Here is a 23,013-nt window from a genome sequence, read left to right as displayed (position 1 = left end):
AAAATACTAGTAGTGATGTATTATTTTCAAGTATACAGCTAATATGTTTGGAGTTATTTAAAATTTATTTTAAGAGAAATGTATTTTCACTATTGCTGTAGAGGAGCATCTACATAAGACTGTTAAATTGATTATTGTTTTATATCAAACAACTTTTATAATACTTATTTTTATTGTTATAATATTTTATAAATTTTAAGGAATATGACAAAAAAGATATTGTAGGTATTGAAGGGGGGTCTATGGGAGAAGCAGTGGTACAAAAGAGAAACAAGAATGTGATTCAATTCTATTTAATTAAAATATGTTTTTAAATGTTAACAATTCAGATAAATTGAAATCATGTAACTTTTCTCATCATAATGCAATAAAAGTTTAAAAAATGTATTTTTTATTTTATGTGTATGGGTGTTGCCTGATTGTATATCTGTGAACCATATGTATGTATTCTGGTCCTGCAGTGGCTAGAAGAGACCCTGGACTGGGGTTACAGGCAATTGTGTGCTACCATGTAGAAGGTGGGAATTGAATCTCGGTCCCCTGGAAGAGAGTGCTCTTCATTACTGAACCATCTTTCCAGCCTCTGCTTACTTGTCTTTCAAAGGTGGTTGCTGTTTTGCTTGAAGAGGACCGTTTGGCCGCTGGACCCAGCTGGATTCCCCGGGCTCAAGACAAAGCTCTGAACATCAGTGACAGCTCATCCCAGTTGAACACGAGCCTACCGTTTCTTCAGAGTAAGAGGTGTTTTCTGATATTGGCTTATAGTGAAACACAAACATTTATATTAGAACACTGATCACTAATGTTATATAGTTTAAATGTGATGGGGTCTATTGTCTATAAAACAGAAACATTCAATGGCTGCAGAATTGCAAATGAATGGTGAGCATTCTTTTCTTAAATATATGTTTATGATTTATGATTTTCTTAAGTTAATTAGAAGAGGCCCGACAGCAATTTAGATTAGTGAAGTTATTTAGTAAGTGGAAACTGAAATTGTCTGTGTTTGTTTTAAGTCCTGTAATTCCTCTGAGGTAATGGTAAACAAATAAAGCCTGATGTCAGAATATTTAAATTAGTTTAAACAAACTTTATTTGCAAGGTCAAATTTGAATTTTTATCTCATTTATTTATTTATTTATTTATTTATTTATTTATTTATTTATTTTTGGTTTGTCAAGACACAGTCTCTCTGTGTAGCTCTGGCTGTTCTGGTATTAGCTCCATAGACCATGCTGGCCTCAAATGTGTGGAGATCTGCCGCTGGTCTCTGTCTTCTGAGCACTAGGATCAAAGGCTTGTGCCACCACAGCCTGGCTGTTTGTTTTGAGTCACTGTGCCAGTTGTTAGGCTGGCTTTGAACTCTTGAGCATCCTGCCTTGGTCTCCCCAGATTATAAATGTGTGCTCACATGCCTGTGTCCGCTTAATAAATCTTTAGCTAAGGGTAACTTTGTCTTTAAAGAATGTGACCTGTGAGGTACTGAGAAGTCATGGTTCTGGTTGTGGAAAGACTTGGCAGGAGTGAGTGGTGCCCAGCAGTGACACTTCCTTCAAGAGACAGGATGAAAACATACCTTGGCACCTGTAAAGCCAGACAGTTGCTGTCCGCCTCTGGCTCTAGACATTTCTTTTGCCTTGCCTGCTGTTTTGAGGTTGATTTTAACTACTTTGTTGCCTTTTAAGCATTAAATACATTGTTATGTTTTTCACATTCTTCAGAATCTTTTTGTTCATCCTTTAGAAAACTGTAAATCATTGTATTTGCAACATTTATTGTAAAAACTCAGGAGGCAGAAGGAAAGAAATGGTGGTCTCAGGAGCACAGGAAGTGGTAGCAGAATGGAATAATGTGAATTATGCACATACCTAGAGTCACTATCTAGTGCATGTGTGTTCTTGGAAGATTTGTGCATATAAAAGGAGAGGAGGCCTTTTGTTCACTTCCTGCTGTGCTTCAGTAAGATGAATATAGAGATAAAAGAAGGAAAGTGAGTCTGGGAAAGAGAGGGATTCAACATAGGAGGCAGATAGCCTCCCAGTGTGTAGTTACACTTTCATTCATATTATGTCCCTGTCTCTGGTCAGATACAGTGATACTTTCAGCCTTCATGGAATGTGCCCACTGCTGCTGTCACTGTTGACATGTGTTGAGATAAGGTGCCAGCAGCGACCTGTTTGTTCATTCATTTGTGGTATCTGTAGTGTGCTGGCAGTCACTGGAGGAGCTGGGATTCAGCAGCAAGTAGGTAAAACAGAAATCCTTCACTTTGGGTACTTCTTTGTATCCCAATAGACTAAAAACTAGTTAAGCATGTAAACATGGGCTATAGTAGAAAGGGTTAAATTCCAAGTAACAAAGATGGAAGGCCTCTCAGCACGAGTGTGTCGTGCGATCATGAGGAGATAGATGAGAAAGTGACCAAGCAAACATTGGGAAGTTTCCTATGAAGGTAGCAGTCCTGGGTATATCTTGGACCTCACAGAGTCAAGGTGACCAAGGGTACAAAATTAGGGTAGTAATGATGGTTGAGATCTCCTGTTGGGCATTAGGTATGCCATGATCTCCTGTCAGCCCTTAGGTATGGCATGAGTTTCTAAAAATTATTATTTTCAAAATGGGACCAGAATATAGCAGTCATAAACTTTGTCAGTACCAGGCTGGTGAGATGACTCATTTGATAAAGGTAGTTTCTGCCAAGACTGGCTACCCAAGTTCAGCCCCTGGAACATACTTGGGGGAAGGAAAGAACTGACTCCTGCATGCTGTCCCGATACCTACGAATGGTACCTTAGCATATGCACAAGGACACACAGGTACAAAGACACACAAAGGGAGTGATGGAGGGAAGGAGGAAAATAGAAAGTAGGAAAATGAGAGAGAGGGGGGGGGGAACCTTAGTGGTGTTACTGAAAACTAGAAACCAGGCCTATGAGGTGACTTAGTAGGCCATCACTTTGATGTATAAGACTGGCAATCTGAGTTCAATTCTGAGTTCAGTTCATGTAAAAGCTGGAAGAAGGGAGCCAACTCCATAAGCTTGTCTTCTGACTTGGACATGTGTGCTTGCTTCTTCTTAGCATGGCCACAAGTATCCATACATACTCATAGCAGAAACCCAGTAACAATGGTGTCAGAGCCCATGAGTGGTGAAGGAGCACATATGACCATTGTCACTGCTTTTCTGGAGGAGCACTACAGACTGAGGAGGCAGCCCTGAGGGTGTGGCTGTGAGTGGGTGAGGGGATGTGGAAGGACAACCCTGATCCTCAGGAACTAGTCAGCAGATAGATAAAGTTTTATTTAGCTAGTACTTCCTAGCCACATTAACCTTTTCTTTGTTGACTACAAAATTCTCACCAGAGTATGAGTTACCATCTACCGTTTCTTCAGTTTATCAACAGTTCTGCTAATGAGAACTGCACGGAAAGCAGCTCTGCCACAGAAGTCTTAGAATTCTTTCTTGGAATGCTACACCTGGCTTTGCTTTAGTTTTCTGCATGGAGTTCTGAGGGCCATTTTAAAGAGAACTAAGGTTCCTAAGAATAGTGTTCTAATAGCATGCCATGTCAAGAAGACCCCTCCAGTCATCTCTGACTCTCACACACTTGATGTGAGGAGCTGCTAGATGAGAGGAAGTGTGTTGTCCTGGCCTAGGCTGCCCCAGAGTCAAAGGATTTTCCTTTGTTCAAGCCATATGGTCACCGTGGACACAGAATTTAGGTTTAGGCTATAGGCATTGATGAAAACTGAAGTTTGGGTGTTGAGGATCTAGCTCACTGGGTGTAGTGCTTTCCTAGCATGCATAACACCTGAAGTAAAGTCATTAGCACTGAATAGACTGTGCTGGTAATGTGTCTATAATCCTAAAACTAAGGAATGGAGGCAGGAAGATCAAAGTCATCCTCACTCGCACAGTAACTTGAGGGAAACCATGCACATGTTGCAACTTCTCTCAGCAACAGTTCAGGTCTGATACTTGCTCAGATTTGAATGACTCATGTGTTCTTCCTCATTGAGTTGGATTTTATGTGGGTATTATGAAATATTTTAAATGCTAAAGTGAAATATGTTTTCTCTTATCTCCAGGTCGGAAAGTATCCTGCTTGCATGCATCTCGAGTTCAGAGGCAGACTGTGGTCTCTGTTCATGACTTACCTGAAAAGGCTTTTGCCCCATCTCTGGATAGCAGGCACCTCCTCTGCGTGTGGGATATTTGGCAGCCTTCAGGGCCCCAGAAGGTTCTGATATGTGAGTCAAAGGTACACTGAGGAGGAGTTTGTGCTTGCTTCTAGGAGGGTCCCACAGAGATGGACAGAGATAACAAATTGAGAGCATGAGTAGGGCCCTGTTTCTAGTGCCTTGGCTCTAGACAAAGCTCATTAGTTCTGACTCTAGAAATGCATGGTTTAACAGGTTATTTCAGCCTGAAAAACCCAGGGTTATCATGCAGGAGACTCTCAGTCACCTATAAACTAGCAAATGAACATAGCTATAAACTTAATAAAAGCATGGTCAAGATGGCCACAAGGCCAGGATATTTGAATCATGCCATATAGGGTTCTGAGTTGTCTTAATATTCTTGTGATTTCTTCTTCTTTTTGTTTTTTCCTTCATGTTTTTTTTTTTGTTTGTTTGTTTGTTTTTTTTTTTCATCTGAGAGGAAGCATGTAACCCAGACTGGCCTTGAATTCTCTATGCAGCTGAAGATGGCCTTGAACGTCTGCTCTTCTGTCTCTATCTCTCGAGTGCAGGCCTTACAGAAGTGCCCCACTGTGCCTTGTACAATTTCTTAAAATGGCTTGTAGTGAGTGCCTTTGTCACTTACTCAGATTATTCTGCTTCCACGTGACTCTGGTTCTGTTACTGTCAGGATCACTGGCATCTTCCTTTTTATATCACTTCATTTTTGGTTGGAGGGACTATGCCTTGATGGTGTGTACTTGTGTACATGGATAGTAGATGCCTTAACATGATCATATTCCTACAGAATGGATTTTCTTATTCTACTGTCCATGTGAAGAAACCCACACTTGGGCAGTTGACATTTATTTATATGCACAAGGCTGTGTTTTGCTTAACTGTATCCTGTGAGGACCTTCATGTGTTAGTCCATACTTAGTCAGTTATTCTGTGAATGTGCATACTGTAGATTGTGGACATTAACTTTCTGTGATTGACTTTTCAGGTCACGTGCTGCTGCTTTAGCCCTTTAAAAGCATTTTTGCTGTTTGCGGGAACAGTCCATGGCTCTGTAGTTGTATGGGACTTAAGAGAAGACTCCAGGATACACCATTATGTGAGACTGAGCAACTGTTTCTGGGCTTTCAGGACCCCAACATTCTCCACCGGTTAGTGTTGTCTGTCTGTCCTCTAGAAAAGCCTTGACAGATCTGAGGACTAAAGGTTTAACTTTATCTGCTTTTATTCATTCAGATTATCCAGAGAAGGAGATGTGACTCTGGATATTTGTAGTACACATCTGTGATCTGATGTGGGCATCAGGCAGTCTCACTGGCTAGCTAGTGTGTTGTGAGCACTTTGGGGATTGACTGACTTTTCCACAGGGGTCAAGTATCAGATATCCTACATATCAGATATTTACACTACAAGTTATAATAGTATCAAAGTTCTACTTATGAAGTAGCAACAAAAATAAATTTCTGGTCAGAGGTCACTACAGCATGAGGAACTGTATTAAAGGGCCACAGCATCAGGAGGGTTGAGAAGCACTGCTTTAGGCACAATAAGAGACCTTGTCTCAAAAAACAAAAGAAAAATAAAACCCAACTAAACAAACCAACAGCAACAAAACAAAACATGGAGAATGATCAAGGAAGACACCTGATGTCTGTCTCTGGTCTCCACAAGTACATACCTGCATGTGTATGTGTATGCATGTACAAACACATGAACACACATATACACAAACACAAAGAGCAAGCATTTTCCACCTGTACGACTTCCTCTAAGTGTTTTATATCCATGACTCTCATACTAGCCCTCATCCCTGTTGCTGAGAAAGGTGAAATGTTTGTCTAAGCCACGCTGACTGTAGAGGCAGGCCTATAGCAAGGCCTTGGTGCCATGACCTTCATTGACTGGCCTTTTCCTTTAGGAGCTGAAGTCCCGCTGGCTGAGAGATCAGGCGCGAACCTTGTCTGACTCACTCTTTTCTCAGTCTTGTCCATGTCCTGCTCAATCTGAAGAGCTAATACCACCACTCTGTTTTCTGTCATTATTCTGTCCTCAGTCTGCTCTGTCCAGATGCGGGAGGATGAGAACCACACGTCATTTGGGGCTTTTCACTGCTGAGGGTTGCAGAGTGCACTCTCTCAGCCGCTTGCTGCACTGGTGCACACTGTGCCAATGGTTGCTCTGTACCTCACCAGCACTGAGGCCAGCAGGTGTTGTTAGCTAGCCGTTTCAGTAAGCATTTGGTTTTAATTTTGTGGTTTCAACTTGCACTCAGAAGAACTAATGATCCCAAGCTTATCTTCATGTGCTTATTTATCAACTAAATATTCTTTTTGATTATGCCTGTTTAAATATTTGCTCATTTCTTTAAAAAGGTTTATTTATTTACTTATTATATGTATGTAAGTCCACTGTCACTCTTCTCAGTCACACTAGAAGAGGGCACCGGATCCCATTACAGATGGCTGTGAGCCACCATGTGGATGCTGGGAATTGAACTCACAACCTCCGGAAGAGCATTCAGTGCTCTTAACCACTGAGCCATCTCTCCAGCGCATACTTGCTCATTTTTTTATTGGATTGTTTTAAGTTCGTTTGGGAGAGAAGGTCTAATTTTGGAGTCTGGCTGTCTTAAGCTTTCAGCAGTGCTCTTACCTCAGCCTCTCTAGTGGTGAGATTACAGGCATGATTTGTGCCTGGCCAAGTTTATTTTATTTTATTGTCATGGTGCTAGGGATTGGACCCAGGGGCTTGCATGTGCCAGGCCTGCACATTACAGACTGAGACATATCTCCAGCCCATTAGGTTTTGAAGTTCTGTATACTCTGGGTATATTTTACATTCATTTTATCATACTCTGTATTCCTTTTTGTAAAATTCCCCTTCAAAGAGAGAAAGTTTTAAATCAGATGGAATTTGATTTATCAGTATTTTCACCTTACAATCATGCTTTTGATGTCATGATGAACACTTTTTCTTCAACTAAAAGTTGCAGAGGTTGGGCTGCTCCCCATGTTTTCTTGACCTTTTGTTATTTTAGGGTTTACTTTTAGGTCTGATATACATGATGAGAGGCCTTAGTCCACAGGTCCCATTGAAATTCTCCTTCCTGGTCACCATTTCACTGCATCCAAAGCTTCTTTTGTACGTGTGGCTCTCGGCAGTTTGATTCTGATGTGTCCCAGCATGCATCTGGTTTCTGTCCTTCTTGCTTCTCACCATCACTGAACTTTCCATTGTCCCTGTAGTTTGTATCTTTTTTAGAAAGTTCTATATTTGGAATAAAGTGGAATAAGCCTTTTCAGATTGGGTAAGGATAAATGTGTAAGTTTTCATCATGGTTTTTAGTGGCCTAACAGCCAAATAATTTTTTTCTTTTAAAATTTTTTTTTAAAGATTTATTTATTTACTATATATATAAGTACACTGTAGCTGCCTTCAGACACACCAGAAGAGGGCATCGGATCCCATTACAGACGGTTGTGAGCCACCATGTGGATGCTGGGAATTGAACTCAGGACCTCTGGAAGAGCAGTCAGTGCTCTTAACCACTGAGCCATCTTTCTAGCCCCTCTTTTAAATTCTTAAAATAAAAAAAATATATAAAAAATAGAAATAAATGTTATGGATAAACTTATCAGTTTACTTCTTGAAAGAGTAATTTTATAATTTGTATACACGTTTTTGTGTAAACTTGTTTTTATCTCCTCTGGGTAAATAGCAAATATAATGGCTAATACTGATTTTTGAACTTGACAGGATCTAGAATTACTTTTGAGATAATCCTGTAGGCATGCTAAATAGGAATTAACAGATTAGGTTGGCCTCTGGGCCTGTCCGTGAGAAATCATCTTGTTGGTTGAGATGGGAAGACTGTAGATGATATCATCCATTGTATTATGTCTATGAGAGAACAGTTCTTTCTCTGCTCCCTGACTGCACATCTTATCCAACAGCCATCACAGGCCCCATGTGCAGGAACCCGTGCTGCCACAGCTTCCCTGATGTGATGGACTCACTCCTGGGAATGTATGCCATATTAGCCCTTTCTTTCTTAAGTTACATTTATCAGTAATTTTGTCAGAGCAACTTGTACAGCCACTAAGTCAGCTAAAGAACCAGATTCCTGGATTGCTCCATGAAACATTGTGGACTGACTGCTTTAGAAGTGGCTGCGCCACCTGCATTCCTCCAGGCAGTCTGTGAGACCCACTGCTACTCAGTGCCCTCAACAGCCTTCAGCATGACCACTGATGTACGGTTGGGTCATTCTAGTTGGTTGAAGTGGCTCCTTATGGCGTGGAACACCTGGAACAGAATTGTCTTTCTGTATGCTCAGATGCCATATGTGTCTTCTTCGGGAATGTACCTCTTAAGGTCTTTGTCCCATCTTAAAATTGCTTGTTCTTTGGTAGCTGAGTTATTGAGAAAAGATTTTTTTTTTTTTTTGTGGTTTTTTGAGACAGGGGTTCTCTGTGTAGCCCTGGCTGTCCTGGAACTCACTCTGTAGACCAGGCTGGCCTCGAACTCAGAAATCCGCCTGCCTCTGCCTCCCAAGCGCTGGGATTAAAGGTGTGCGCCACCACCACCCGGCTGAGAAAAGATTCTTATGATGTAAGGGTTTTGCAAGTGTTTCTCCTTAGTCTGTGATTCTTTTCTCTTAACTATGTGTTTTTTTTTTTTTAAAAAAAAACAAAACCAAACAAACAAACAAACAAACAAAAAAACAAAATGAACACTCCAAACAACAATACCAAATCCTGACGGCTAATTTCTTAAAACAAACAAACAAAAATCTAAGTGTTTTTTAAAGTTCCTCTCCAAGCACTTTACCATCACAGATATGTTTCTTTTCTCTGTACTATATTTATATCTGTGCTTTACATATGAGAAGAGCAAGGCACTTTTTATTTCTGTGATAACCAGGTTTTGCCCTTTGTACTGTTGCTACGAAGAGTATTTGCAGTGACAGGTACCATATGGATTTGGATGCTATTAGAAAAGCTATCTTTTTTTCAAACAGAGAAAGGAACATAAAAATTTTGTTATATGACTCGGCTCTAAGTTTTCTTTACTTCTGCTGTAATAAAATACCCTAAGAAATATATCTTAAAGAAGAAAGTACTTATTTGGCTCACAATCCAGGTTATAGGCCACCATAGCAGGGATGCTACAGAGGCAGGAACTGGCTACATGATGTCCACAGTCAGAAGAAGAGAGCAGCAGATGCATGCCCATAGCTCAGCCTAATCTCGCCTAAAGTGGAGGGCTCAGCCCAGTGAATGGTATCTACTTTCTTCAGGCTGGGTTTTCAGGCTGGTAATCATGACAGTCCCCCACAGGCCAGCCTGACCTAGGTCATCCTCCTAGAGACTCTCAGGTGATTGTAGATTGTGTTGACAGTTAACACTAACCATCACATGGCCCAAAGGATACCTTTTAAAATATGGCATTTTCTAACTGCTAATACACATGGATCTAGCATTGTTTTCAAAGCTCTAAATTCCTAAACCACCCATGATTTTGGCAGGAGACTGGTGTGGCCTCCTCTCACTTCAGATGCTTCTTTTCTGTAAAGTGATACAGTACTTACTATAGCTCAGGCATGTTCTCTTTGTAGTTGATGTCATTTCTAGAAGACAGTGTATGACGTGTGAGTAGCTAGTGTGCTGCACTCAGGCATGTCATCTTTGTAGGTGACGTCATCCCTCGATGACTGTGTATGACGTGTGAGTAGCTATTATGCCCAGGGTTGAGGGACCAGCAGGGAAAGTCTGTTCATGCACAGCACAGGACAGTTGTTCTTTCCACATTTCTAGTCATGGCTGTTGGATCCCCTGATGAGTACAGGGGGTGACTGAGTGCACATCAGTGCTCTATGAAAGGACTCCCTTTGTTCCCTTTTGTTATCTAAATATCATGAGCAGAACTCAGGAGTGTGAAACTGTGGAGATTGTGTGAGGAGGCTGGACTGGCTCTTAACATGTGGATCCTTGGGAGCTCTGTAATGACTCTTCATTGTGTTTTCATTTGCTTTTTCCTAGGTTCAATACAACTCTTTTATTTATTTATTTATTTTTGATTTCTATGTGGGGTTTGATTTCAGGTGTTTTTTGTTTGTTGTTTAAGTACTTTTCTGAAAGCAGTCTGCAGAGATTTCACTCTGTTGGACGACCGTCTTCTGCTTTGTGCTTTTCTCTGAGATGGAGTGGGGCAGTGGGAGAAGAGTCACACCTGAGAGTGCTTTGATTTTGTTAATTTCTTCAATCTGTAGCTGTATATGGGATTTGAATCTCCAACTCCCAGACATTCTGGAGGCAGCTCTTTCTATCCATTTGTGGGTGGCAGTACTTCTTCTCCTGGTAGTGGCTGTTCTGTTGAAGAGAGCTTGGTCTCATGCTCCGGCTGGCACTGCTGCGTTCCCAGGCTCTGCTATTCTTTTTCCTATAAGTTGCAGTACTTCCCTAAGGCCCTCTTGTATGCCCCTCTTTCCCAAGCCTTTTTGGAGGATTCTGGCCCCAGAATCATGTCCTCTCTTTCTGGAGTGCCTGCTTAAGTTTCTCATCGTGACTGCTCTTGGTCATGGAGTATTTTGACTTCCTTCCTAAGCCTGTACATGTATTTCCTCAGTGATGTAATAGCTTTTTAATGGCACAAGCTTTGGTATTCATTTCTTGTTTTTCCTCTTACAAGTGTTTTGAGGTTATAGCCTCTGTTTGCTAGAGATGCTGAAAATCACGGTCATGGGTCTTGATGTGTGGCATACATTAGTCTTGTGACTTAAGGAGAAGAGGTATAGAGAGAGTCAGGTCTTTAGACCTGGAAGCATCCCTATATCTTTCTACATATAATGCTGATTTTATTACTAAGATGTGAGACTTACAGTGGGTGCTGTGGATCTTTCATCCCTAGATGGAATCCTCACATCGGTGAACCACCGAAGCCCTCTTCAAGCGATAGAGCCAGTTGCTACATCTGCCTACAAAAAGCAGAGCTTCGTGCTTTCACCTTTTTCTACTCAAGAAGGTATGAGATCCCTCACACCCATAAAGCCCCTTCTGCACTAGTGATGCAAAGCATTGTACTTATTAAAGGCACTGCTCTTCATTTTGTTTCTGCTTTCATTAGAAATGGCAGGCTTGTCATTTCACATCGCTTCCCTGGACGAGACTGGGGTTCTCAATATGTGGGTAAGTAGGAAGTGTGGGGCCACACAGACATGCATACAGCGGAGGAAATGAACCCATGGGGGAGAAGAATGACACCTGTCCTGGAGAATGGGTCAGGCACAGAGCACAACCACAAGGCAGTAAGACTCTCTGTTCTGTGAAGGAGTATGAAGTTCCCTGGCCTCTGGCCTTTGGGAATTTGCAAGGAAGATTATAACAAGACATCGGTGCTAGAAGATATGTTAGGACTTGTACAGACAGCTACTAATGAGGTTACTGAGAGGGGAGAATACTAAAATAAAAGAATGAATAAATTTAAGTCACTAGTTCTAAAGCAAACAATTAGTCTTTTTTTATGAAGCAGTTATACTTTTTAGGATCTAATATAGCATGTTATTTTATTAAAGCTATGCCTTGTATAGATTGTTTCATAGTTATAAAATGTATCAGTATTCATTTTTTTTCAATATTCTGTTTTTAGGTGGTTGTTGAATTACCAAAAGCAGATATCTCAGGTTCAATGAGTGATTTAGGTAACTATTGAAGTAAAAATTAATATTAATTATTGATTGCTAAAATGAATAGAGATTAAAGATACAAACACCTGCTTTGAAAAAATAAGTAATTGACAGCCTGAAAAAAGGAAGCTAGAGTTGTATATTGTCTACTTTATCTATCAGCTATTGGATGGACATCTCATCAGCTGGAGTGATTGAATGATGTCTAACTCCATGTTCCTTTCTGTTGGTGTTAGAAGCTCTGCTCAGAGCTGGCATTCATTCTGCCATGTGTCATACCTCAGGGTGACTGTCTCCTTTCTTTTTCAGTATAATTTAGGTTTCCATGGCATAAGTCTTCCTTCATTTGGGGCTTTCTGTTGTGGCTTTGGATTTACCCACTGCACATGAGTGCACTAAGTGTGGCTGTCCTCAAGCCACCTGAAATGGGAATGCTCCTATGTAGAGCAAGAGAGATGGGGAAACACTAGGGTCTCCTGTGATTTTCTGTTTTCATACTACTTAGTATGGCTTTTCAGTTCCAAGAGGCCCCAGACAATTAGATCCTGTGGTCTAGTTTGTCTGCATTTTAAAAGTCAGATTTCTTAGTCTGAATTCCTAATCCTTACTCTAATTCTCTAATGGCAAAGTCTTCTCTCATCTTATTCATGTCAAAGGTATATACCCAAGTTTACACTGGCCTTGCTCCAGGTCTCCAGATTCAGAAGGTGGCTCCTCACCAAGCAGATGCTTGTCGCTTCTTATTGAAGTTCCATTCAAATCAGGTTTATTGTGACTGTGGTTGAGAGCAGGCTAGCCTGATCTGTAAATGTGTCACCTCTGTGACAACATCAGTACTGTGTGATGGTTTTAAGACACAGGTCATGCAGTGTGCTTTAAGCTGCCCTTTCTAGCAGTGAGTTGAATATATTCCTACATGCTTTTAATTCAACTGCACTCAAGGTTCTGGATAGTACCTTGCCTAGAATTTGGGTTTCAACATACATAAATCCCTAATTCTTCCCTCTATAGTAATATACCAAAGGGGCAATATCATTAGGATATACATTTAGCAGGGAATCTGAGGAGAGCAAAGGAAGGATGGGAAATAAAACCAGGCCTGGGAGCTGGAGTGCCATGATGTTGGAGCAGAAGTTAGAGAAGCGGATGAAGACAAACTGAGACTGGAGGAGTTTAGGACACTAGTTTGGGCCTGCCATTCAGCAAAACCTGGAAGGTTCCGAAGGATGTCTTTGAGTGACAGGCACCTTGGGTATTTACAGCACTGGGTTTGGAATTTTAACTTATTATTCAGTACATATGATACCTGCTATCCTCACCAGTCTGAAAATGTGGGGGCATCTGGACCATGGCCTGATGGATTTCTGATAATGACCTACAAATTCTCCTCTTTAGTCAAGGCACAGGTTCCTCAACTAGACTTAGAGGGAGTCCTGCCTGTCATTTATATTTTGGCATTCCTTCTGGTTATAGATATTTAAATAAAGAAGAATGAATCTAGACAACTGTAGATAGATTTTGATTTACATTTGATTTACATTAAGAAGTGTGCATATTTTTGGTTTGTCTGATTGTAGGTCTGATACCTGGAGGAAGGATCAAATTGGTACACAGTACTGTGATCCAGCTGGGCAGCAGGTGAGACTTCCCCTGGGGACTGAACACCTCCCTCATCCCAGAAAGACTTTGCTTCCTGTTAAATGCATTCTCTGTTTTTGAGGACCCAGTTTCTTATATTCAGTTTTTGCTATGTGAATAATTAGTAATAAGCCAATGTAACAAGTATAGTTTTTAGATATAGACCTAATATGTATTCATAAAATGTTTTTTAGCTTATAAATACTACTTGACTGGTTTCCAGTCAGTTTTAATTTAGACTTAAAGTTAGTTCAACTTGATCAAATTAAGTTTTAGGGACTGGAAATACTGAAATAAATGTTATTCATAAATTTATACTTCTAGCTAGGTACACCTGTAATCCTAGCATCTGGTAGATAGAAGCAGGAGGATCAAGAGTTCCAGGCTATCCCTGACTACACAGTGAGTTTGAGACCAGCTTGGGCTATATGACAACTTGTCTCAAATAAACAAACAAATACCAGCCAACAAACAAAACTGTATTTCTGCTTTTACTTGTAGAACTTAATATGAAGTACAGATTCGTAAAGAATGTTCCAGTATTAGTAGTACTTATATATTCCATATTGGTTTCCAAAGACATATATATTCCTGTACTCAAAGTTGACAGTATGTGAATTAATTACCCTTGAAAAATCTTGTGCCTGTGTCCTCTTCATCACACAGAATACAGTGAATATAAGTATGCTTAGAAATTTCAAATCAACTTACTTGTCTGAAATATAATTATGAAAGTGAATCAGTTAAAGTAATCAGATATGTTATAGAGCCAAACATGCATGCTACTCAGGTTAATCCCTGCCCTCATGTGTGTCACACATCAGCCGGGCTTCTGTAAGACTCTTCTCTCTACTGTAGACTTTCTTCTCACTTCCTATCATGCATTGTATTTATTTTTTAATTGTAATTTCCTCCAGGACTTAAGTGAGATAGCTAATGTATTTGATGCCATGTTTCCTCTCAAAACTCACAGCTCTGTTTCTGTAAGATCTGTTGAAAAGGAGGAGCAGCAGCAGATTGCATTGTAATGAGAGTCCTAACTCAGTAGCCCTCCCCACTACCTGGAGTAAATAGGGACGGCAGCCCAGACTGACACACCAGGTCTTTGTCCCCTCTTCTGCCAGTTGTGGACTATGGATGTCCTGGGTGCAGTAGCCATTTTGTCGTCAATGATCCTAGTAAGCATGCCAGTGAAGAAGAGCATTCCTTCTGTGTGTAGTTATGAGGATGATGTGTCGGTATATGGCCATAGGCATGTGGGAGCCTGAAGAAGGGGATTGGTTGGGCCTAGAATAAAATGAGAACTTTTTGAGAAAGTGACACGTGGTGGTTGGAATAAGAATAACTAACCCATAGGCTCATATACTTGAATGTTTAGTCACCAGGGAGTATGTCACGAGGGGTGGGCTCTGAGATCACAGAAGCCTACACCAGGCCCATATCTTTCTCTCTACCCTGCTGTTTATGAGTCAGGATGTAAAGAGCTGAGCTACTGCTTCACCATCATGTCTGGCTGTTTCCTTCCATGATGATCATGCACTAATCTTTTAAGACTATAAGCAAGCCTCCAATTAAAAGCTCCCTTTAATAAGTGTTGCCGTGGTCATGATTTCTCCTCACAGCAATAGAACATTGACTAAGACATAACTGGGGTTGATCCTTAAAAGGTTAAAGCTTGGTCTTGGTAAAGGGGTCATGGTTCTAAGGAAAAATGTACTTGTACTTAGAGATACCTGCCGGTGTGATGTTGAGAAAGATGGGAGTTGGGGCTGGTCTTGACATGTCTGCTTCTGTGATGACAGTCTAGACAATGGCTTGGAGGGGCAAGGTCTTACTCTGAAGAAATGGAATGTTATTTTTGTGATATAGGATAATCACGTTTTCCCGAGTGTTTGGAATACAGTGTTTGGAAGAGTTTAGAATACAGGAAAGGAGACTGGAGTCAAGGATTAGAGACCACTGGAGTAGCCTGTATGAAAAACAACATGGGTGTGGAGAACCAGATGTGAATTGAAGAGTAGAAGTGGAAACTTGGTGTTCAGCCAGGTTATTAGGCCTTTACTGTAACCTGTGGCTCAAGCCCTGTACATTCCTAGATACATTGGGCTTGCAGCAGCAGTTGTAGACCTAAACACTCAGGACTCTAGAATTCACTGCCCTTTAGTGTGAGGGAAATTTAGAAAGTTTCACCCCTAGTTGAGGGAAAATGAGTACTTGGAAGAAACCTCAAGCTAGATGTGGGCTCAGGAACCTGCAAGTTTGGGATGTGAACATCAGCAGCCTTGAGACATAAGGGACCTTGAGGCATAAGGGCAAATGCCTGGTGGGAAGCTGGGGGCTATGGAATTTCAACAAGACATCTGCAAAGAGGTGAGTTCTCATGCTCACCTGCCAGAAGCCTGGGAAAATGGTGCACCTTGTAAGAACTGTCATCACAGTGGAACTCATTGGTCAATACTGACTCACCGTGTCTCAGTATCAGACCTGTTGGCAATTGTACAGTCCAAAAACCATGCTTAGAAGGATATTGTAATTTCCAAAATTTCCACCAATGAGTGGTTAGATAGTAGATTCAACATGGTTGATAGAAGAATCAGTAACAAAATGGTGGAGCCGCAGAACCGATCAAGTATGTGATACCAGAAAAAGGAATTAGGAAGCAGAATAGGTGAAACCATGGAGGCAGCCTGATAGGTGTGGCTCCTCATTTGAGGAAGCATGATAAGAGTGGCTTGTCATTGGAGGGAGCGTGATAGGAGTGGCTCCTCATTGGAGGCAACGTGATAGGAGCAGGTCCTCATTGGGCAGAGCTAAGCGAGTGTAGGGCATTGTCATTTCCAGGATTTGTAAAGGCCATATGTTCATCTTTGCTATTTATTTTTCAGTCTTTCTCATAAAGCTAATGAACTGTGGGGGTCCACACAAACACTGAGTGTCAAATTCCTGCCTTCAGATCCTAATCACTTTGTTGTCGGCACCGACATGGTTAGTAGTGATTTACATCCCATCCTTTCTACCTAGAATTACTTGATAAATACTATTATATCAGAGTAACTGTTTGCTTTTGTTATAATATTTGAAAAATATTTCTTGAATATTGTGTTGTCTGTCCAGTCTTGTGTCTAATCTTTGGCCTTTCTTGGTGTCCTTGTAATAATTAGGGACTTATAAGCCACAGTACCAGGCAAGATTGGAGAGTATCTCCCAAGGTGTTCAAACCTGAGCAACATGGTGTCAGACCAATAAAAGTTAACGTGATTGATTTTTCACCATTTGAAGAAACAGTATTCTTGGTAAGAAAGTCACTTTTTGATTAAATTATTTACCTATTGGGGCAACATAACATTGTAATTCAGAAGAAAATTTAGAAAGTTATGGTCTATTAGTAGTCTACAAACTAATCATTAGTTGGACTCGGTGATCTAAAAATGAGACACAGGGTATTATTAACAAAAAACTAAATCAAATTGACTCAGAAATTTAACTCTCTTAAGAAATACTTGGTTTAGTTGCAGGGTACTTAGAATTTAAAAGGAAGATACCCATGGTCAACCAGCTCTTATGGCAACAAATCCAGTCCCACAAAACAGTCATCATTCCTTTCTGAGGCCACAAACCCCTGACCTAATTACCTTTCACTTGATTCATCCCTTAAATGTCACACTGCCTCTCAACCCTGCTATTTTGAGGACTAAGTCTCTATCTAGTGCATGAGTCAGTGGGGACAAACTTCATTCAGACGATAGCAAATGGTTGACCGTCTGCCTTCCTAAGTGTGCAATCTCAGCATATACAGAGCTTTTAACACCTCATGCAGAGAAGCCAGTTTTCAGTATTCAAGACTTTTTGTGTCTGAGTCAAGTTGCACAACCAGACTTCATGTTCAGAGAGTATTCAGCTTCACTCTTGCCCCTCTTTCCAGTATGATTTTGTTGTTTATATGAAATTAGGGTTTAAAATGTGTCTCTGTTGTATTTTACTTTAGAATTCGATTCTAGTTGAATATATGTTATGTATTGTTTCAGAATTTTATACAAGTGTACCTTTTTTTGAGTATGGGAAGGATTAAAGAATAAGGAAGAATTAAACTTCTCTTTCTAGGTTAATAATTCGATCTTTTACTAAACCACCTAAGTTTTGTTTTATGAAAATTTCAATCCAATGGGAACATATAACCATGCTGTCACTGCAGATATAACTGTTTAAGAAGGCGACACTGCACCTGTGCTGTAGTCAGTGGCACTCAGTTCTTAAACACGCACTTACATTTCCAATGGGTGCGCTGAAGGCTGCTGTCTGGGCCACGGTGGCAAGAACTCTGCTCGCTCACCTCACTGTTTGTGAGGATCAGGGGCTGTGTCTGTTTCCACCTCTGTGAAGATAGGTTTTTTGGTTTGTTTATTTTTTTTTTAATTTTTAAAAAAATTTTTACTTATTAACTTTATATCCCGCTCACTGCCCCCTGCCATTCACCCCCTTCCACCATCCTTCCCCCATCCTCTCTCCCCTTCTTCTCTAAGCTGGTAGGGGTCCTCCTGGGTATCTCCCCACCCTGGCATTTCAAGTGTGAGGATAGGTTTAATGATGTCTTTATTTTCAGAAAACAAGAGCAAGCCAAAATGTTATTGTACAAACAAGGAAAGCTAATGCTCTGAAAACTTTTCCTGGGTGTTAAAATGGAAGTTAAAAGAAAGAACAATAGGGTTTCCCCATCCCAATTGCAGGCTGGCTGTTCAGATGGAAGCATCAGGCTGCACCAGCTGACATCTGAGAGGCCCATCATGCAGTGGGACAACAGCACCAGTGGCCATGCTGTCACTAGTCTGCAGTGGTCACCAACAAGGCCCGCAGTGTTCCTGATCCAGGACGATGCGTCTCGGATCTATGTCTGGGATCTTCTTGAGAATGACCTGGGGCCTGTGGCCCAGCAGCCCATCTCTCCAGATAAGTGAGTACAGGCCTCGCCCTCAGTGGTGCTCTTCCTAACTCCTAGGCTCAACTTTACATTTAGCACCACATTTGTATGTATAGTCAAAAATACTTTTTAACAGTAGTTTTTGTTTATAGTCAAATCAAAATATACGCAGAGTTCCTATATGTTCTTGGATTCCCCCAGTTGTGCAGCCCTCTTGCTGCTAAGATCTCCATCCAAGTGTGCTCTACTGTAGTTGTCCCATACTGACATGTCATGTGCATCCTATTGCATTTTACATTGGCTTCATTCTTGCTGATCATTAAGCAATACTGTGCAAAACCACTTTAAAATGCAGTCATTTTATATCTAGCATTAGATAACACAGTAGATAGGAGAGTAGAGCAATCGTCCTCATCACTGTCATTCTGGAAGAAACAATTTCTGTGACTTACAGATTCAACATGAGTCATCAACAGTGTATTCCTTCAAGCTTTCTCAAAGATGGCAGGACATATGAGGCATAAGTCACGGAGTCACCAGTCCCCAAGCACCCTTCCCACTGCATGTGAATGAAACCTGCTATGTGAATTTCAAAAGGTGTAAATTGTCATTGATCCTTATTTAAAAACTTAACATTTATTTATTTATTTATTTGTGTGCACAATTGTACATGTTGTGGTGCTTATGTGGAACATTTATTTATTTGTGTGCACAGTTGTACATGCTGTGGTGCTCATGTGGAACATTTATTTATTTATTTGTGTGCACAATTGTACATGCTGTGGTGCTCATGTGGAACATTTATTTATTTATTTGTGTGCACAGTTGTACATGCTGTGGTGCTCATGTGGAGGTGAGATGGCAGCCTGTGGGATTCCATTCTCTGCTTTCCATGTAGGAGCCAGGACTAGAACTTGCATCATCAGGCTTGGTAGCAAGTGCTGTTACTGGCTGAGCCGTCTTGCTGGCCTGTTGCTAATACTTTGAAATAATTCTTTGCCTTTATTCTTTTATTTATAAAGATTTCATTTGGAAGGGTTCTCAAGAGAGAAACATATATATAGTCACCTATCTTTTGTTCTTGGCATTTTATAACCATATTAGGTGAATATGTGTGCCAGGGACTTGGAGGGTGTCTTTTTTTTTTATTGAAAATAGGTTTTTTTTTTTAATACAATCTATTCTGATGACAGTCCCCCCCCCAACTTTTCCCTGACTTGATCTACCCCCTGATCCACCTGAGTCCACACCCTTCCTTTCATTAGAATATAAACAGGCAATAATAATAATAATAATAATAATAATAATAATAATAATAATAATAAATAAGATAAAAACAAACAAACCAGAATAAGACAAAACCAAACAAATGGAAAGAGCCAAAGAAAAAAAAGAAACATACAGATGCTGAGAAACGTATTCTCACACACAGAAAACACCTAAGACATAACGTGTCAACAAAAGATCTGTAAGGGTAAAAATAAAAAAGTCAAGCCCCAATAAAGTATTGTGAGGCCAAAAGAAAAGGCAAAAAAAGCAAAAGAATCCATTGGGTTTGTTGTGTGTTTTCTATCTGCTGCTGGGCATGGGCATGGGCCTGACTTTAAGTGTCGTTTATATACCTAGTAGAACTTTGTTGGAGAAAACTGATTCCTCCTGTGAGTGGACAGGAACTCCTGGCTATGTAGTTTTGTGTCTACTTCCTCTTCTCTCCCTAGAACCTCTTTTGGCTTAGACCATGCAGTCCTGTGGGGTGCTGCCACAGTCTCTGAGTTCACACATGCTTCAGGCCTGTTGTGCCCGAAAGGCTGTTTCTTTGGTGTCCTCTATCCCCTGTGGCTCTTAGAATTTTTCTGCTTCCTCTTCCACAGGGCTTCCCTGAGCCCTGAGGGGGGAGGGATTTGATGGAGACGTCTCACTTAGGACTGAGTGTTCCAGCGTCTTTAACTCTGCACGTTGTCAATTGTGGGTCTCTGTATTTGTTCCAGTCTACTGCAGGAGGGAGCTTCTCTGATGATAGCTGAGCAAGACACTGATCTATGGCTATAACAGAATGATACTAGGAGGTTTTTTTTTCCTTGCTATATTCCTTTGGAAGAATGGTATGTAGTATGTGAGTTTTCCATGGATCTCTAGCCTATCTAGTTTCAGGTTCTTGGTTACCTAGGCAGTGTCAGGGACAGGTTCCAATCATGAAGTGAGTCCTAATTCCAATTGTAATGTGGTTACTCCCACAACGTTTGTGCCACTATCACACCAGTATATCTTTGCAGGCAGGTCTCCATTATGGCTAGCAAGGTTTATAGCTGGGGTAGTGTTTATATTTCTCTTCTGGTAGAGTTCAAAGTCCCTTCCAATACTGTGAACACTGAGTCAATAGGGGTGAAGTCTCTAGATAGGCACCAGCTTGATTTCTATGAGTTCAGTGAATTCTGTAGGTGTTGTCTTCAGCAATAGGTCCTTGCCATCAGCTTGTGGAGAGCAGCTAATAGCTTTGGCCAAAGTCTGGATTTTTTGAGGTTTCTATGGAGCCCCTTTGGCCAACAACTTGATTAGATCTAGCCCATTCCTGATACTTAAGGTTTTATTTGGTGTCAAGACGTGTCTAGTTGAGGTTTGTCTCCGCCTTTATTTGGTGACTGCAGTTTATATTTCTTTTATATATGTATATATTGTTTAAAGTTTCTACAATATTAGGTTTCCACATGATTCCTCCAATGGATCTTAGCTTTTGCTATCCCTCACACCCCTCCCCTATACCTTCTTCCTTCCTTGGTTGATCAGTTCAAATGAAGTTTAGGAAGAAATGTTTGATAGAATGTAAAGGTTATATTAAGATCTGAAATAAACAAGGATAACATTTATTTAGTTCTAGTGGTGGGTAAATTGGTATTATTCTAACTAAATATCCATCAATAGAACTGTCTGTGGTGGCATGTATTTAATCCTAGCACTTGAGAATCTGAGACAGGGAGATTACAAGTTTGAGGCCAGCTTGGGCTCATAGGGAATTCCTGACCAACTTGGGCTACATAATCAGACCTCATCACAAGAGAAAAGGAAACAAAAACTATATCAATATCTGAGCATGGTGTCCTCCATCCCCTCATACCCTTCACCCCAGGACATGGGAGACTGAAGTGGGAGGAGGATCAGTCAGTCAGGGATTATAGAGCAGTCTGTGCAGCATAAGAACTCTGAAAAGAAATTTAAAAAGCCAGTCAATCACTCACTCCAGCCTGTGGGTCATATGAACACATTTTACATGTAGAAAGTCTGTCAAGAGTCCTGAGGAGGCCATGGCAGAAGGATCAGACACATTCTGTTGGTCTGGGAAGGATCTGAGAAGGGGGCAAGCTTTCCTTCAGATTGTGTTTCTGAGACATACTCCTGGAGGAGGCAGCATGGTAGGGCAATGACATGCACAGGGCACTCAGGGATCAGCACATAATGGGCTGGGCTGCTCACAGGAGGGTACTGCTGTGGAGGGCCTGGGCCTGAGGGCGCAGGCCTCAGCTGCAGAATGGACTTGTGGGCTTTGGCATTTATTCATCTGTGGTTGAGATTGGTGGCCTGAAATACTGGGACATCCTCACACTAGGGATCATCCCACTGCCTGTGTGGTTGGGAGGCCTGCTGAGCAGTTTGAAGGCTCCATTGTTGGAGGGTATTGATTCCCATGGTTAGGGAGTGGGGAATGTCACACTTCTGTGAAGTGGTAGAAGGCATCTGCAACTGTGAGTTGCCTTCATGGATCTGCCAGTTAACAGATCCCTGAGATGTAGAAAATTGTGTTGAACAGACTTTCATATAGTTATTTTTGTTCTAGTATTTTGTTTTAACATTTTTAGCCCCTCTTCTTTTTCATATGTCTCTTGAATATAGATATTTACTCTGGTAACGGGAAGTCACACACTTGTATACTGACTGTCCAGTTCATATTTTCTCTTGTCTGCAGACTTGTGGCCATGACTATCGTGGGGGAACCCGAGAAGACCAGTGGTAGCTTTGTGGCCCTGGTGCTGGCCAGGACCTCTGGCACAGTCGACATCCAGAACCTGAAGAGGCGGTGGACCACCCCAGCAGTAGATGAGCATAGCCAGCTGCGTCTGCTTCTTCAGAAATGAAGACTGTGTCAGGAGAATGATGGGCATATGAGACTTGATTACAGATGAATCCCTTAACTCTGTGTTTATGTGATTTTGTGTACATAAAATATGTATATTCTGTACATAATTTGTTTTAGAGGAACAGTACTTTGGTATTCCCAGGAAATAAATCACTATTTTTAATGGAAACAGTGAACATTTTAGTGTATACTAAACTTCAAAGGGAATATCGAATGATGTCCAGAAAGCTCTTCCAAGAGTGTTTCCAGTTATTTTTGGAACAATTTAAAAATACTGTCACATTTATTACTGGATTTTAAACAGTCCACCATGAAAAAGTACTTTAATGGATTATTTTTTTAGCCATGCATAAAATAATGTACATATATCTGAAGTAAAAGAAATTGCTCACTTTGGAGGTGACCTCCACCAGCCTTCTGTTTGTAAGGTTTTCTTGAACACCAGAT

At 40.9% G+C, this 23,013-nt stretch overlaps 1 protein-coding gene across 1 annotated transcript in view; it reads left to right on the top strand.

The window, feature by feature from the left end:
- Wdr60 (WD repeat domain 60) overlaps positions 1-22,735 on the top strand; it is a 51,363-nt gene extending 28,628 nt beyond the window's left edge. Inside the window, exons 12-22 of the mRNA XM_031356168.1 lie at positions 605-734; positions 4,090-4,262; positions 5,189-5,351; positions 11,110-11,223; positions 11,326-11,387; positions 11,848-11,899; positions 13,462-13,522; positions 16,408-16,507; positions 16,684-16,815; positions 18,247-18,470; positions 22,396-22,735. Coding sequence (XP_031212028.1) covers positions 605-734; positions 4,090-4,262; positions 5,189-5,351; positions 11,110-11,223; positions 11,326-11,387; positions 11,848-11,899; positions 13,462-13,522; positions 16,408-16,507; positions 16,684-16,815; positions 18,247-18,470; positions 22,396-22,564 — 1,380 coding nt within the window. The 3' untranslated portion in view covers positions 22,565-22,735. The remainder of the gene's footprint in view (positions 1-604; positions 735-4,089; positions 4,263-5,188; positions 5,352-11,109; positions 11,224-11,325; positions 11,388-11,847; positions 11,900-13,461; positions 13,523-16,407; positions 16,508-16,683; positions 16,816-18,246; positions 18,471-22,395) is intronic.
- Positions 22,736-23,013: the final 278 nt, after the last annotated feature.

The sequence above is a fragment of the Mastomys coucha genome, unplaced genomic scaffold (assembly GCF_008632895.1).
Source record: "Mastomys coucha isolate ucsf_1 unplaced genomic scaffold, UCSF_Mcou_1 pScaffold6, whole genome shotgun sequence".
Classification (NCBI taxonomy): Eukaryota; Metazoa; Chordata; class Mammalia; order Rodentia; family Muridae; genus Mastomys; species Mastomys coucha.
Note: the sequence above shows the minus strand (reverse complement) of the source record. Positions and strands in the feature narration are given on the sequence as shown.